The sequence below is a fragment of the Lytechinus variegatus genome, chromosome 1, assembly GCF_018143015.1.
Source record: "Lytechinus variegatus isolate NC3 chromosome 1, Lvar_3.0, whole genome shotgun sequence".
Lineage (NCBI taxonomy): Eukaryota > Metazoa > Echinodermata > Echinoidea > Temnopleuroida > Toxopneustidae > Lytechinus > Lytechinus variegatus.
The window spans coordinates 23,757,037-23,775,430 of record NC_054740.1 but is presented as its reverse complement, the minus strand read 5'-3'; the positions used below and the strand labels follow the sequence as shown (position 1 = coordinate 23,775,430).

General features: G+C 38.1%; 1 protein-coding gene and 1 long non-coding RNA gene across 2 annotated transcripts; both read right to left on the bottom strand.

Annotated features, from left to right (window-relative positions):
• Positions 1-387: 387 nt before the first annotated feature.
• On the bottom strand, positions 388-2,163 carry LOC121429878 (uncharacterized protein K02A2.6-like). Its single transcript, XM_041627136.1, has one exon. The coding sequence runs from the start codon at positions 2,161-2,163 to the stop codon at positions 388-390; it is 1,776 nt and encodes a 591-aa protein (XP_041483070.1).
• Positions 2,164-12,148: 9,985 nt separating this feature from the next.
• On the bottom strand, positions 12,149-13,870 carry LOC121406293. The gene is made up of 2 exons (XR_005968769.1): positions 13,829-13,870; positions 12,149-12,316 (listed from the first exon to the last, which is right to left on the bottom strand). It is a non-coding gene; the product is annotated as an uncharacterized LOC121406293 (long non-coding RNA).
• Positions 13,871-18,394: the final 4,524 nt, after the last annotated feature.

The following is an 18,394-nucleotide window of genomic DNA, read 5'->3' as shown; positions in this document are numbered from 1 at the left end:
TCCGGAAAATGCCTTCGCCAGGGTGTAAAACGGAAACGCGCGTTCGGGATGGTGACGAAGATGCGCAAACATCAGATGCTGGTTCCGCTTCTGCGCTGTCATCTAGCTCGAAGTCATCCTGTGTTGGTAATGGAATAGACTCGGCTTGGTGTCTGGGATCTGGCCTGAGGTGACGTCTGTTTCTGCGACGTAACTCGCCTGTGGCTGTTTCAATTTCGTATGATCTGTTATGATTATTGACAGACTTTACGATACCATGTTGTGACCAGGTATTAGTTTTCATGTCTTGGAGTATCACATGATCTCCAGGTTTTAGCTTTGGCAAGTCTTGAGCATGTTTATCGAATCGCTCTTTTTGTTTCACCTTCTGCTCATCCTTTCTTCCCCTCACAGATTTAGTATCAATCTGTTGGTTATTGAGCAAAGTGTCAAGCATGGAAGGTTTGACCTAATCTGACGATTGTACAGAAGTTCTGCTGGAGATTTTCCGCATGCTATTGGTGAACTTCGATAGACTTGTAAAGCTCTGTGGATATCTTGTCCACTGTGTTGTGACTTCAGTATGAGATTTTTGACAATCTTCACAGCATTTTCTGCGAGGCCATTTGATTGTGGATAATGTGGACTCGATGTGGTATGGTGAAAATCCCATTCTTTTGCAAAGCTTTTGAATTCTTGGCTTGCAAATTGAGGACCATTATCCGACATCAGTTCACATGGTGTACCATGACGAGCAAATATTGCTTTCATGTGATTAATCACGGCCTTGCTTGTAGTTGAAGTCAAAGTACATACTTCAATGAATTGTGAGTAGTAGTCGACGACGACCATATATTCTCTTTTGTTCAAAGTGAATAGATCTACGGCAATTTTTTCCCAAGGACGATTAGGCACTGCATGAGGATTTAGGCTTTCAGCCTGTTGTTTTGGTTTGTACATTAGGCATGAAGTACAATTTTGGACCATTTCAGTGATGTCTGCATTGATTCTTGGCCAATAGATTACTTCCCTAGCACGTTTCTTACATTTCTCAATGCCTAAGTGACCTTCGTGTACTTGGTTTAGTATGTATTGTCTCATGGAAGTTGGAATTACTATTTTAGAACCTTTGAATATGATTCCATCTGCTTCAGAGAGTTCACTTCGAATGTTCCAGTACTGTTTTATTCTTGCTGGACATTGTTGCTTACTTTCTGGCCAACCATTTCTGATGGTGGCTAGCAACTCTTGAAGCTCTACATCTTTTTTGGTCTCTTCAACAATTTCTTGTCTTTTGTTTGATGTTACTGGCATTGCTTGTACTATCATATATACATAGACTCTGATATCTTCTTCAGTTTCAACATTCAATTCTGCTTTTGGATCTACTGCTCGTGACAGTGTATCAGCAGTGAACATGTACTTTCCAGGTGTATATGACACTTTGAGATCATATCTCTGTACTCTGATTAGTAATCTTTGAATGCGTAAAGGACAATCTGCCAATGACTTAACAAACAATGGGATAAGTGGCTTGTGATCTGTTTCAACTTCTATCTTTTGACCATAGATATATTGATGAAATTTTTCACATCCGTAAGTCATAGCTAAGAGTTCTTTTTCTATCTGAGCGTAACGTGTTTCTGCATCCGTCATAGCTCTTGATGCGTAAGCTATTGGATGCCAATTTTGTTCATGTTGCTGTAGGAGAACTGCTCCTAGTCCATTTTTTGAAGCATCAGCTGATATCTTTGTGGGTTTTGTGCAGTCATAGAAATGAAGCACTGGTTGACTCATTAGAGCTTCTTTCAACTCGCACCATGCTTTTTCTTGTTCATTTTCCCACATCCACTCTACCTTCTTGTCAAGCAAAATACGTAGAGGTGCTGACCTTGTTGATAGGTTTGGAATGAATTTTGCTTGGTAGTTTATCATCCCCAAGAACCTTTGTATGTCCTGTTTACAGGTTGGTCTTGCCATGTTTCTGATGGCAGCCACCTTTTTAGGATCTGGTCTGACTCCATCTTGGCTGATCAAGTCACCAATGAAAGTCATCTGGTTCACATTGAACTCACACTTGTCTCGATTGAGTTTCAGGTTTGATTTTTGTGCGATGTCTAGAACTTTTCTCAGACGATCGTCATGCTCTTCTTGAGTGCTTCCCCATACCACTATGTCATCCATCATGGTATTGACACCAGGTATATCTACGAACAAGTTATGTATTATCTTGTGAAATACTTCAGGAGCACTGCAGATACCAAAAGGTAGTCTCAAGAATCTATATCTTCCGTACGGAGTGATAAATGTACAAAGCTTGGAACTATCTTCATCTAGTTGGATTTGCCAAAAACCACTTGATGCATCTAATTTACTGAAATACTTGGCTCCAGCAAACTGAGAGGTTATTTCAGCTCTAGAAGGCAATTTATAGTGTTCTCGTTTGATTGCACGATTAAGATCACGTGGATCTAGACAGACTCTGAGTTGACCATTCTTTTTCTTGACTACAACAAGCTAGAGAAGACACCCAATCTGTCGGTTCATCAACCTGTTTGATTACATCCATGTTTTCCATCTTATCTAGTTCCTCTTTTAGTTTCTTTTGAAGTGGAAATGGAACTTTGCGACATGCATGTTGAACTGGTTGTGCATTGTCTTTCAATGTAATGTGATGTTTGCCTGGAAGACATCCTAATCCTACAAATACATTGTCATAATCTTGCACTACAGTTTTGCCTGTTTTTATCTCTGTTTATCAACATGATATACGCGTTTTACTAGATACAAGTCTTCACTCGTTCTGAGACCTAGCAATGGTTGACGATTTCCAGGAATGATGAAACATTGAACACTGTGTTTAACTCCTTGTACTCCATTTGGACATAACAACGACCTTTTACTGGAATGTTAGTCTCATAGTAACCTGTTAACTTCACTTTGGCTTTTTGTAGTTTTGGTTTCGGTTTCAATTTGTGATAGATTGTTTCAGGGAGAGTGTTAGCCTGAGCTCCAGTATCTATCTTGAACTCAACTAGCTCATTATTGACTCTCAAATTGACTTTCCACTCTTCCTTTGATTCATGTTCCTGTGAATCAACTGAGCAAATCATGAAACCATCTGAATGTACCTTCAAGTGTTGCAATTCATTGACTTTTGCTACTGGGGTACGACAACACTTAGCAAATAAATGATTTTGCTTACCGCACTTTTTACATGTTTTACCTTGTGCAGGACATTTTTCTTTAGTATGTCTATTACCACATCTTGTACATGTTTTATTGTTAGTACGATCTTGAGGTTTTGTTTGTCTTGTTTGGTTTGACTTTTTACCAGATTTCTTATTCTTGCTGACGGAGAGAATCAACCGGAATTGAGGCATTTTTCCCGGTGGAACTCAACGCTTGGGCCTGCGTTCGAGTTTGTTCAGCAACCCGACAAACTTGCAACGTTTTATCCAATGTGAGATCATCTAGCCTCAACAAATGCTCTCTTAGACCATCATCTAAGATACCACAGATAATTCTGTCCCGTATAAGACTCTCTTTCAACGAAGAAAACTCACACGACTGTGCACGACTTCGCAATTCAGTTGCATACTGATCAACACTCTCATGCTCTAATTGTGATCTTGTGAAAAATCTATGTCTCTCATACGTTAGATTACGTTTTGGCATGCAATATTCCTCAAATTTGTCCAACACTTTCTCAAGCTTCATGCTCTCATCCTCGGCAAATACAAACGTATTATACAATTCCAAGGCAGCATCACCTATTACGTGTAGAAGCATTGATGTTTGTGACTTGTCATCTTTTTCTGACATTCCTGAGGCAACATTGTATAGAGTGAATTTTTGTTTGAATCTTTTCCAATTCTCGGAAATATTTCTTCTTTAAGTCAAGTGGAGGAGGTTGACTTAGATTTGTCATTTTGTCTGTTGTTGTCTTTGTTTCTGTGTATCGTTAATGTTAGTAACTTTGTCTCACTTTTTAGTTTAGTAACTTTAACATATCATATCACATGTGCATATACTCATGAACAGTATAATAATTAGCAAGTATTTGTATCTTTCCAACAATTATGTTTGCTCAATTATTACTACTCTCACTGAGATAGAATGTTCATGTCCCATAAACGTCACGCTAACTGTCCGTCATACTGTAATTTGGCCAGGCACATTCATGCACTCCAAATCCATACAACGACATAGCCAACTATATGGACATAACTTCACACATATAGAAATGGTCATTCACTGATACACAATATATACAATAAGCTCTTTGTCTTTCACCATCTCTCTCCTCACGGGGGTAGGGAGAAAATGGAATGAACTGGCCTGATTTCAATGATTCCTCCATCTCAAAGCTCGGTGGGTTACTCACCCGGGGGGCCACTTACATTGACGAGTGGATACCATGCGCGACCAAAAAAACACGTAAAAAGGATGTCCTTTTCACGATAGGGCACGTTACGTACGTAACGTGATAAGGGTGTCAAAAACACAAAAATAATGAAAAAAGGGTATCTATTTCGCTAGGAAAATTACGTGTTTAGGGTCGAATTTGCGGGGATGATAAAACAAAATTAAAATGTTTTATAAAGGATGTCCTTTTGCCCCAATACTACGTGTTTAGAGTCCTATTTGCGCGAGGTGTAGAAGGTGAGGTCGTACTAAACCAAGTAAGGTAAAGCCGACGACCGAAGGACCCGTAATAATAAAACATTCCTGTACTTGTTTAGGGGTTCATTTCAGGGAATATTTGCCAAGAGTATCGTTTTGTTTCCAATACTTGTTAAGGGTAGTGTTTCACACGCCAATACTTGTTAAGGGGTGCATTTTCAGAATATGGAAATTACGTGTTTAGGGTGCTTTTCGAGACCCCATGGTCGCGCATGGTATCCACTCGTGAATGGAAGTGCCCCCCCCCCCCCCCGGGTTACTCAGCATAATAATGCAGGATCTGACAGAAACACTTCTGACACCATGGTTGGAACTTAGATTATATAAATCAAAAGTCCAGTAGGCAGTTCTTTAAACGTATTTACAACAGACATTTATTAGGTGAGATGATACAACAACGATCACTACTGCGTCATCTTGACAGCAGCCATAACTTTCTCCATGCAAGTAGTCACGTGTAATAACAAAGTATAGTCTACGCTAGCAGACCTTTATCAGTTATCACCACACTGACCATTCTTTCTTCAGAAGGTAGACATAACAAGTTCCATGATCTTGTCATCTCATCTTTTTCTAAGGGATGCAGACAAGACATGGTCCGAGATCTCGTCATCTGAAAGTTTTAAGGATTTTCATCATGTTCATGGCAGAAAGTATTCACTTGATTGATTTGAGATTGAAAACATTCAAATTTTACTCTAGTATTTTCTTCTGGGGCTGCGAGTGCCCCCACCAGTACTTTTCACTGTGCCCTGACGTAAAGTTTATTTGGAGGTCGACAACTGCAGAAAATTGCATTGTGAAAGGTTTGGCGAAATGAAGATGTGAATTTTTAAAGAATGTATTTTCTAGGTCGCAAGCGATCAGCTCTAATTGGCATGTAGCTGCCATTTTCTTAATTATTTGAATCTATTTTTTTTGTACATTCAAAATAACATCAGACACACCATATCGTATCCCCTTCTAAATGATTTTTAATTTCCTCATGAAACTTAGTCTTAATTTAACACGACAAACCGGTTGCATATGACGCAACAAATCAAAACGTTATAACCCTCTTGTTCTTTAATGGATATTCACCAAACAAACAGTATTGTTTAGCTATTTTTCTTATTTACTGACACCAAATGATTTTCATGGTAAACCCTCTTCTTTAACCCATATAGTTAGAACCAGGAACTTTAAAGGAATGGTTTATTTGCATATTTTTTTTAATATTGATAAAACCTTCAGGGTGAATACAATTATAACGGTATCAATTCAATTCAAATAAAAAAAAACTTTTAAACCATGAAATATGCACCGAGATTGGATGTTTAGGGTGGATAATGAATGACTTATGTCCTTTTTCTGTGAATGGCGGTCATTTTGGATGCCATCTTGGAGTACGAAAACCCTATGTAGTAAAGAGTATTTATAAGGACTTTTAGTATGTTATTCTATGCATATTCCTGGACTTATTGCTGACAAAATCAGCTTGTTACCAAGAAATTTAATGTTAAACCCTAATGCTCTTGGACTATTTGGCGAAAATCTATCTCAGACGGAAAAGTTTTGATAGTGTTCAATTAATTCGTTAACGTCAATTGCGAACTGCCTTCCTGTAATGTTTTCATGTACACTGTTGGTCATAAAGGTGGAATATTTTTTTTTCACCAAATTTTCACAGCGTAATTATTACAACATGATTTGAATATGGCATTTATGGTGCATGATAACCACTTTACTTTATTATTCTGCCTTTTACACACGTTTGACAGTGATATTTTACAAGTTTATGTCCTAAGCGATGGATGTCATGAGCATAGAACAACAATGACAATATACAGTAAATTAAAGGATCATGAATATTTATTTTCAATCTCTCTCAGTTTTCCAGATGACTTCTTTTTTTGTGATTTCATGGACAAATTTGCATCAAACTTGAGTCATTGTTCTTACTCAGTCGCTAGTATCGGGTATGTCCACCCCTGGCACGAACCAGCGCATGCAGACGTCGTGGCATGCTGTCCACAAGTTTGTTGATGACGTCAACAGGCATAGCGTCCCATTCTTCCCTCAGAGCATCTGCCAACTCCTGCAGATTTTGAGGAATGACCTCTCTGTCGTTGATGGCTCGGCCTAGGGCATCCCATGCATGCTCTATGGGGTTCATATCCGGCGAACAAGCTGGCCATGGCAACTGTACGACGCCCTCTGCCTCCAGGAATTCCCTTACTGCAGCGGCCCTGTGCGGTCTAGCGTTGTCATCCTGCAGTCGGAAATTGTGCCCATACGCTCGTCTTGCATATGGAAGACAGTGGAACTCCAAGATATCCCTGTAGGCGGCGGCGTTGACGTTTCCGTCCGGAACCACCAGTGGCGTTTTCCCTCCATAATGGATGCCGGCCCATCATCACTGAGCCGCCTCCGCCTTGAGTCGTCTCGTGGATACATTCATCGCGAAGGTTTTCCCCAGCTAATCGACGAACTCGTTGTCTCCCATCCTTTCGGTCAAGGATGAACCGGCTCTCGTCCGTGAAGACCACATGTTGCCAATGTCCTGGATGAAGCCTTCTGTGCTCCCTAGAGCAAAGAAGACGAGCTACTCTGTGGCGAACAGACAGGCGTGGACATTTGGTCAACCGTCGTGCTCGGTAACCATGTTGGAGCAATCTGCGATTAACGGTTGACCGGGAAACGTTGATCCCATGATACCTCCTCCACAATCGACGAAGACGGCTCGTGGCCAATTTCCGGTTTCTGCGGCTGAAATTCAACAGTTGGCGATCATCTCTTCTTGTGGTCAATCTGGGACGTCCTGGAGATTTCCGTGGCCGCACATTCCCCTCCTCACGTTGACGTTTCAGGATCTTAGAGACTGCACTCTGTGATATCCCTAGGACTTCTGCGATATCAGTCTGCTTGTAGCCCTCCTGTCGCAGTGCTACCACTCTCTCGCGTGTTGCTGTTGCCGTTGGACCAGGCATAGTCCAGGGAACGTCTCTACCGATTTTTATTTCAAACGGTACAAGGAACTCGAAAAAAATGCAACCTTCTTATACACAGTGCCAAATCAGGGAAAGGATAGAATATCACATGCATAGGCTTTTATAGTCTACAACAAAAGAATTTATTACGTAATCCAAATTTCTCATGTTATAATGTTACCTGCCCTTATGGAACAAACACAGTGTTACCACAGTGTGTACCACAGTGTGTAACACAGGGTGTACCACAGTGTGTACCACAGTGTGTAACACAGTGTGTACCACAGTGTGTAACACAGTGTGTACCACAGTGTGTACCACAGTGTGTTCACAGCGTGTACCACATGTGTTTAATATATTATTTTGGGACGTGTGGTAACACTGTGTTTACAACACTGTGTAACACAGTGTTGCCACACAGTCGCCACATAGTCCGAAACACATATTAAACACACTGTGTACCACACGTTTATAACCACATAGTCCTTTACACTGTGGCATTCACCACATAGTCCACCACACTATGACATACACCACATAGTCCACCACACTATGACATCAACCACATAGTCCACCACACTATGACATATACCACAGAGTCCACCACACTATGACATATACCACAGAGTCCACCACACTATGACATGCACCACATAGTCCACCACACTATGACATACACCACATAGTCCACCACACTATGAAATATACCACATAGTCCACCACACTATGACATATACCACATAGTCCACCACACTATGACATATACCACAGAGTCCACCACACTATGACATATACCACAGAGTCCACCCCACTATGACATATACCACAGAGTCCACCACACTATGACATACACCACATACTCCCCCACACTATGACATACACCACATAGTCCCCCACACTATGACATATACCACAGAGTCCACCACACTATGACATATACCACAGAGTCCACCCCACTATGACATATACCACAGAGTCCACCACACTATGACATACACCACATACTCCCCCACACTATGACATACACCACATAGTCCCCCACACTATGGTGCTCATCTTACTGTGATGTCTACCACACAGTCCACCACACGGACATTGACTACACAATCCACCAAACTGTGGTATGCATGTGCCACTAGCTCATTTACCACATGCAGTCCACTACATACCCATGCAGCACATACCATGTAGACCACTGCAACATAGGCCAACTGGAACGAAGCACAGTGTCCCGCAATCTTGACCACAAAAGTATACCATCATTGCCAATTAGTGCTGATCTCAATAGGAGTGGAAGCTAATAATAGTGTCACCAATTCAAATCAAATTTTAGAATATATCTTTCATCATTTTGCATACCCAGTTGTAAAAAAGAAAAAAAAAATCAACACTAAAAATTTCCATCCTCCTGATCACAAACATAATTGATTTGAGAATTTGTCTGTTGTCACTGGCTGTAGGTACTTGGGTGGTTGTATCATGGTAGACATTGTGCTTTGGTCCCAATCTGAAGAGTAGGGAGAGCAATCCACAAGACACGAGAAAATATAATTAGAAATAAAAAATGAAAAAATTCATTTCGTTCAGTTTAATAAACAGTAATAAAATAAAAGCAACATGAAAATAACTGGGTCATAAATACCAGCACAGTGAATACAAACATGAATTTTTCTCCTCGATTTTCACAAGTAAACATACGTTGTGGAATGAAATTGTTTGGGAAAACAAGCCTGGTATGAAATATTTCTTAAATGTAAACATATTAACGGGGTACTCCAGGCTGACATAATACAATTTTAACAAATAAAGTAAAATGAGACAAACAAAATACTGAAAATTTCATAAAAATCTGACAAGGATGACAAAGTCATTACATTTTTAACTTTTGCATTACTAGGGCAAAACAGTGCTATGCATGTCTTCATGAATATGCAATGAGCAAGCTGATGATATCCCCACGTAATCTTTTGTATTTTATTTCAAAAAATTATATTTAGTCAAATTTTGTCACCAAATATAATTACAAAAATTGGATTGACAACTGATTTAGTTTGTAAGAAAATCATTGTGCCAACTTATTTTGTTACAAGGGAGACATGTCGTGTACACATGTAGGAAAATATGAAATGATCATGATTTTATTAAATAAAATAAGAAAAAGGAAGGTGGGGACATGACATCATTAGTCAACCTATTGCACATTCATGATGACTTGCATACGACTATTTTCACAAAATATTGCTAAGCTTGAAATTCTATAACTTCACTATTTGCTGTCAGATTTTCAGCGTTTTGCTCGGTGGATTTTACTATATTTATTTTGATATGTACCCCTTTAAGGTATCTAACATTTATGAGTCTATATTCTGACAAATTTATCTTTGAGGTTGTTCTTTCATTCAAATGCAAGTATCTTCATTCGAAACAAGATTTGCAAGGTTACAAGTGATGAAAACACCGAACTAAAATAACCTGTTTAACCTTAAAAGAAAAGGTTACTTGAAAAAAAAAACAAGTGGAACGCCTCTGACAGTCTCGCCTGCGTCACGCAATTCAATATAGCAACAATGCTGACTTTGAATAAAAACAGTGATACTTGATTACCCTAATGTTCAAGTTTACTTTCAAAGTTATGAAGACATTTCTAAAATTACTCCCAACATAGTCAAAGTTAAATGACATTTGACCTTAATCATTTGACTAAAAACTAGTGCAAGACTATCAATGATACTTGATTACCCTTATATCCAAGTTTCATGAACCAGAATACCAGATCCATAATCTTTCAAAGTTATGACATTTAAAAAAATATCTCGAGCATGGTCACAGTTCATTGACCCTAAGTGACCTTTGACCTTAATCATGTGACCTAAAACTCATGCAAGATGATAAGTGAAACTTAAAGCTTGTGTATAGTTTTGGTAAATCCACCAAAATGCACCTATCACTATTCCAATTCATTGCTAGCTAATATGAATGGATATGCCCTATAACAGTTATGATGTGGAGGATATGAAATGAAAATGTGTTTTACAGGATAAATTTTGCAATTTTACATGGAAATTTAACTTGATCGGGTCACCCGATCAAATTAAAATATCTGTGCGTTTTTGTCTTTCAATTAAATCCTATTCCAAATCATGGAATGGGCTTAAACTTTCAAGATATGTTCTTTGTCTGTAACTTTTGGATATCTCATCACTAAATTTATAAAATAAGCGCTTGAATGCCCATTTTTTAAATTTAAAACAAGCATCGCCGAGAGAGGGCGCTATATATCCAAGATTTGAATATTTGAAATTTTCTCAGAGAAGTGCAGTTGGAAAAATATCTAACGGTCTCTACGCTTCAGTAAGACTGTCATATTAGATGATATTCGATTATCAATCACATTATTGACCCTTTACCAAAGCTATACACAGGCTTTAAATACTCATGTCCAATTTTCCTAAACTAGGTCGATAAAATTCCAAAGTTAAGATGACATCTCAAAAACTTTGGTTAAAGATTTCAATTTTGATAACCAAACATGGTCAAATTTTATTGACCATAAATGATCATTGGCCTTGACAATGTGACCTGAAACTCATTGTCAGTGGTACTTGATTACCCTTATGTTCAAGTTCATGAAATAGGATCATGATGATGACAGTTAAAAAAATTAACAGTTCAGGTTTCAGTGCTGTGACCTTTGACTTTGATCATGTGACCTGACAGGCTGACACTAATGTAAGATTATCAGCAATTTAACTTTTGTACAAGTTTCATAAAATAGGCCCTTATATTTTTAAAGTTATGACATAAAAAAAACTTAGACCCTAAATGAACTTGATCATTCAACCTGGACACTCATGCAAGATGATCAGTGATACTTCGTTACACTTATGTCCAAGTTTCATGAACTAGGTCCATATACTTCCTAACTCCTAAGTTATGACATTTCAAAAACTTAACCTTGGTTAAGATTTCAATGTTGACGACGACGCCGCCGTAGTCGGAAAAGCAACGCCTATACATGTAGTAAAGCAAATCCCTACCATCACAGAGAGTTGTGAAATTTCGAAACAGGAACAAGTAACCAACATTTATTTTTCAAAAATAAGAACACTTTGCATATATTTTGCCTTTTCACACCTATATACAAATATCAGAAAAATATGAACAAGAGCCAAAAAATGTCCACAAATCTCTTGCATGAAGTGCATATACTAGCGTCCATATAGCTGCATATAAGTATTCCTTTGTATTAGTTGGAACTTGGAAACAGTATCAAACGGAAGGCACATGGCAAGAAAATGATTTGTCATAGTATAAATATAAAAATATATCAATCTGAGTTTGATGAATATCACAAGGTGATAAAGCAGGAGTTGGCATGTCATGATAAATTTTGAAAGCACACACTATATAAACCTGAGTTGGCTGTATTAGCAGACATGTCATAATACATGAAAGACATTTTCGTGTAATATATACCGATGATCAGAATAAAATGGGTTTTTTAATGACTCGTATGAGGCAATATTAAGGCTTATTTCCAAACAAAAAAAAAGGTATCACACTTAAACCTGCTTTTCTGCACGTCTTCGAGATGCACGGACATCTTTCAGCTTCTGGCCCATGCGTGCACGTACTTGGCCCGTTGAAGTGCAGGGAAATTGTTGTCATGCTTGTTGTGTGTGCTGAATATAAGAAAATGAAAGGACACAAAAACTGGCTCAAAGTCTCAAACTTTTATCAAAGACTCTACATCATATATAAATATTAATTAAAGCCAAGTCAAGTTCTGTCTGTTTGTGACTGTTGGTTACTCAGCTGCAGTGGAGTATCTAAGAGTCACAAACAACAAAAAAAAACATGCATACCCATGAAACAGGATTATAATATTAGGGGCGGATAAGTTAAAGCAAGAAAATCAAGATTTCAGGCTCGGTAATCTTATTTCTATAGTCCTACTTGATTGAAAATATCTTTTGAAATGACAAGGAAGTGACTTAAAGGAAATTAAGTTCTTAAACTGGTTGATTGTCTAAGCCTTTGACTCTGTGAATTTCTAATTTTTTTGGTCCGCCGCTCTGGAAGAAATTGTACCGGTGACAGGCAGCATCATTGTAAAATGTAAAATGACAAGACATTTGTGAAGATCAATCACTTACTTAAAACATTAAAATGTTTTCTATGGTTACGTAGATTCAAATCAAAGTCAGTGTCCCTTTCCTCCGTTTTCTGTTAGTTTGTTTTTGTTTCCACATCAAAAACATATTTTCACCGTAGATTACCATTTGGAGAGACTGTGCTATTCTAGTACATGTAGTTTCTCTTTCAGGGAGATTCACCCTAACCCTCCGCCTTGAAATTATTGACAAGCTTGGTAATATGAGAAATTACAGAGCATCTTCCTATTTACAGTAATTGTGATATTCTGAATTCATTTGTAGATTCACGCAGAGACAATCATTCTTGGCAAAATACACAAGAAAATGTAAAAGCTATCAAAGGGAAGTTCACCCTGATGAATAATTGGTTGTAATAAGAAACAAAAAAAATTGAGAAATATATCAGTGAAGGTTTGATAAATATCATTAAAGAACAGAGATTTTTTTAGAATATGATTTTATGACATCACAGACGATATGAATTGGCCAAAATGCATTTTTTTCAAAAATTGAAAGTGATTTTTTTATTTTTGCGGTGGATATATCCTCAGACACATCATTTCATAGCCCCTTCTACTAGAATTTACCATAACGCAAATCTGTGTGTGAGACACAGTGTTATTTGTGAATGTTGATATGCCAGGGCTAGCAATGGAAATTCATCCATTTAGAGTGCCAATATCCTACAATGATATACCAAGAGAGTCAGAAAAAAACTTTAACATTTAAAAAAATCACCAATTTAATGAAAAAGCATGTCCGGAAAACATAACTCTCATCTCATATAGATGTATGTCCTGAAAGAGCATCTACTCCATCATAATTTCAGATACAATTTTTATGTGGTATATGTTTAACCTTCGATAATTAAGAGGTATTCTTTGTTGTGATGTAAAATTCTATTTGCACCAAAAGCATGAATGCAATGCTCTGGAGAAGATACTCTTTCTGGACATATGAGAATTTTGTTTTCTGGTCATGATTTTTCATTTAATTGGCCACAGAATCTTGCCGTAAATAATAAACTTTTAAACTGACCTTTATGGTTCCGCTGGTCTTCAGTCTTTTTCTTCTTTAGAAGCTCTGCCATAGCAGATCTGTCAGCTTTCCCAACCTGCAACCAAAAATGGAAACAAAATATGAACAGATATGGAATATGTTTAGAATTTTTAAAATTAAAATTTAATGTAGCCCCCCTCCCCCGCTCAACATTTTTCAAGACCATCCAGCTACGATTTTTTGGGGTGACCGCGCCGCGCCACTCACATTTAAGTCTCGCATATCTTCTGAGTTCAAATTTGCGACACCTGGGTACGCGGTCATGTGCAAATCCAATGCAATTCTGTATCTAGACTAGGAATCCAGACAAAATTCATAAGTGTATCATTATTTTTAGTTTTTCTAATGAATTTTCTTTTATTGAAGTAGTACCATCAATACTTTCCAATTCCATCAATTTTTTTTTCAAGTAGAAATTTAAGAGCAATTTTTTGAATCACCACTGGCAGCGATATCAAGTTATGTAGAAGTCATTTTTTTTTTGCAAATCACAGAATAAAATCTGGCCTGCTTCAGGTAAACACTTATCACTTTGGACTAAATTTCCTGGCTAGTATGCTTCAAAATTTCCTGATCCATGCACGTCTTAAAAATTTAAGTTGAATGTAAAGTTTCAACGTACCCTCTTTCTCACATCTTTTTTTGAGGTTGAAGCCTCATCCTCCATGTCCTCATCTGTGGCATCAGACTCATCCATAGCCTCATCTACTCTGGTTGCGGTGTTTAGGAACTCCTTCTCTTTCTTTAGTACATCAGCTTTTTTTTCTGTAAGGGACAGGCACAATAAGGACAGACATAAATAATCAGAGTAATTTCAAAGAGCCATTTATGAAATGCATTGTAAAAATGGGGTTTTAGCATTATTAGAATTATTACTACAGAGTATAGACAAGTTATCAAATCAGAATTCAGACACCAGTTTTTAAGTTATAGACGTAAATAATTTTATCTGAATTCTGTACACACAAACTATTTTGAGTTGTAGACATATTTTTCAGTAGATCTAAATAAGATAATTATTATTTAAAAACTAGTAAGAATCTTTCACATCATTAAATTTGTCCCCAAATTTGTTAATTAGCCGATGTAATGCTAATCCAGTCTAGCCAGGAGGCTTCTAGAGAGTAAAAATCATTTACTAACGTAACTTACTCTCATACGAAGCCAGGGCTTCTATTGTATACATGTGCATGTAGGCAGCCAAAACCTGAAACTTTTTCCCCCGAGATTTCTACTTTCTCTCTAAAAGATCTAGCCCTAAACCATGTACCTGGGATGCAACTTCATTTCCGACATTTCTATGCTATGGATTTTATTTTTAGACAAGAATTTATTAAAAAAATGAAAAATTGTCATGAAAAAAAAGAGACTTGCCCGATGTTTACACCGCCATCTTGTTTTCTATTGTTCTTCACCCACGATACGGACGCTTGAGTCGCGTAACGTGGGTGAGAGTAGCCAGGCGGCTTCTAGAGAGTAAAAATCATTTACTAACGTAAGGTTACTCTCATACGAAGCCAGGTCTTCCTTCTCATAGACGCGTGCGTCGGGTAACGTTGGCGAAGAACAATAGGAAGTAAGATGGCGGCGTAAACATCGGGCAAGTCTCTTCCGTCTTTTCACAATATTTCTCTCATTTTTTTTGATGAATTCTTGTTCAAAAATAACGAGAGCGTAGAAATGTCGGAAATGAAGTTTTTTCAATGTACATGATTTAGGCCTAGATCTTTTCTATTAAGGAAAGTAGAAATCTTGGGGGTGAAAGTTTCAGGTGGTTTGGCTTCCGTCGTGTGGGTCAATGAGAAGACCTGGCTTCGGATGAGAGTAACCTTACGTTAGTAACTGATTTTTACTCTCTAGAACTAGAAGCCGCCTGGCTAGGTGAGAGTAAGGCCGTGTTTATGCTTCCACTTTTCAGGCCAGAATCAGCGTTTCCAAACGTGATTAGTCCAAAACACGGTTGCGTCCATGCTTACTTTCATTTAAACGCTGTTTCAAAACGCCGATCGTAAACTCACAAAAAGGTGCGTTTGTAAACGTTGTTTGACCAGAATCAGGCTTTCTGGGGAAGTATAAACAGAACCACGATCATAAACGTGTTTAAATGACGTCATTTGGTACATGCTTCCGGTGAGATGAAAATCCGCGGGCAAATACAGTCGTATTGCTCCTTGTTATCTCTACGTAAAAACAACAATCGGAAAAAAAAAACTTTTGAAAAAAGGCGCGCCCAATTTGACCTCGCTTTACGATGCGAAGCCAGCTGGAGATCATGATATGCTCTGAAAAGTTAAGCACAAACAGCACTCCCAGAACCACGTTTACGATCGGCGTTTTGAATCGACGTTTGAAATCACTGATTCTGTCCTCGCAATGGAAGCATAAACACACCATAAGATACGTTAGTATTAGTCTTGAGGACGCAATGATGATGATTTTTTTAGATATGTCATATACTTCTTCATCATTGACGTCTTGACACTCTCTCCATAGTGTCTTAAGCGAAGGACCAAAACAAAGATGGATTTCCCTAGAAAATCCATCTTTTTAAACCAAAATCACAAGAATTCTATTCATTCTTACATCTTCCTACGCCTAATGCGTAGGAAGGTTTTAAATATTATTATAAAAAATATAAAAAAATGAAGATTTCTTACCTAACTGATGTCGCGTAGACCCCCCGTTCCACATGTAAACAATGGAAATACAATAGCGTCGACCCTTGAACCGCTTATGTATGACGTACTTCCGGAAAGCAATCCCGTCTTAACAATTTAGAGATGAAAATTCTTATTTAACAAATCATTAACTAACCCATTAAAATTTATATTTTCATTATAAATAATTCATATTAATATATATAAATTATTTATGATCACGAAATAAATTTTAAGATTTGTTGAATAAGAATTTTCATCTCTAATTTCTATCTCTAAATTTTATATTTTTATATAATAATATTTAACACCTCCCTACGCATTAGGCGTAGGAAGGTGTAAGAATGAATAGAATTAATAGAATTCTTGTGATTTTGGTTTAAAAAGATGGATTTTCTAGGGAAATCCATCTGTTTTGGTCCTTCGCTTAAGACACTATGGAGAGAGTGTCAAGACGTCAATGATGAAGTATATGACATATCTAAAAAAAATCATCATCATTGCTTCCTCAAGACTACGTAAGTATAGTATTAGTAAATGATTTTTTACTCTTTAGAAGCCTCCTGGCTAGTAGAAAAGATGGAAAGAGCTTACAGCCGTGTTTATGTCGCCATCTTGATTTCGTTGTCTTTCGCTTGGCGACAGCACGCAAATCGCGCGATTCGTTTTTTTATGAATTCTTCTTTAAAAATGAAATCAATATCGCAGAAATGTTACACCCGGTAATCTACTTCACTTGGAAAATAAGTTGAACCCCATGACAGGTAGGCCTACATGTACATGTTTTAGGGCTAGATTTAGAGGGAAAGTAGAAATCTCGGGGGCGAAAGTTTCAGGTTTTGTACCAGTACGTGGGTGAATATAGCTCGTGATCCCAGGCGTCAGTGGGGAGTAACCCTACGACTACGTAGAGTACTATGTAGAGCTAAATTCATAGTAACCCAGGCCAGGAAACTCCCGCCCGCTACGCGGGCGGGAGTTCCCTGGGTTAAATTAAAGGCAGTGTATACAGCCACACGCGTGTCTTTACCATCCAGCCACACGCGTGTGGTTATATCCAGAACACCTATCTGTGGATACCGCCACACGCCGCCAGTAATAACAGTAAAACGCGTATGTAGGTCTGACCGTCTATATCACGATCAAAATAACCTCATTTCTTCATTAAATTCTTACATTCTAAACCACTCTGATTTCTTTAAATCGTTTCAATTTCATTCTCACCGTCTTCTTTCCTTGTCTTGTTACAAAAGGCCGCCTGTTAAATAGCAAATTTCCACACTTTTTCTACTTGTGTCGATTCTCTACTGACTCTAGGCTATGTGCGTGTACGTGCGTACGTACGAAACTCGGGATTCGTGCATGCTTAACGCTTGGTACGAAAATTATTCGTACCAAACGTAAACGTAACCCAAACTGTGTACATGTATGTCTACTGCGCTGCGCTAACGCTGTATGGGTCTGCCACCGTACCGCGAAGGAAGCCAGAATCGACACAAGTAGAAAAAGAGAATTTGCTGTTAAACAGACGACCGTTTGTAACAAGACAAGAAAAGCAAGGAGAGAAGACGGTGAGAATGAAATTGAAATGATCTAAGGATATCAAAGGGGTTTAGAATGTAAGAATTTAATGAAGAAATGAGGTTATTTTGATCGTGATATAGACGGTCAGACCTACATACGTGTTTTACTGTTATTACTGGCGGCGTGTGGCGGTATCCACAGATAGGTGTTCTGGATATAACCACACGCGTGTGGCTGGATGGTAAAGACACACGCGTGTGGCTGTATAGTGTATACACTGCCTAAATTAAATCATGACTTTCAGTTTCAGACGCCTCCAGGCTAGTCGAGCACCACATAGCCTATACATGTAGATCTATATACA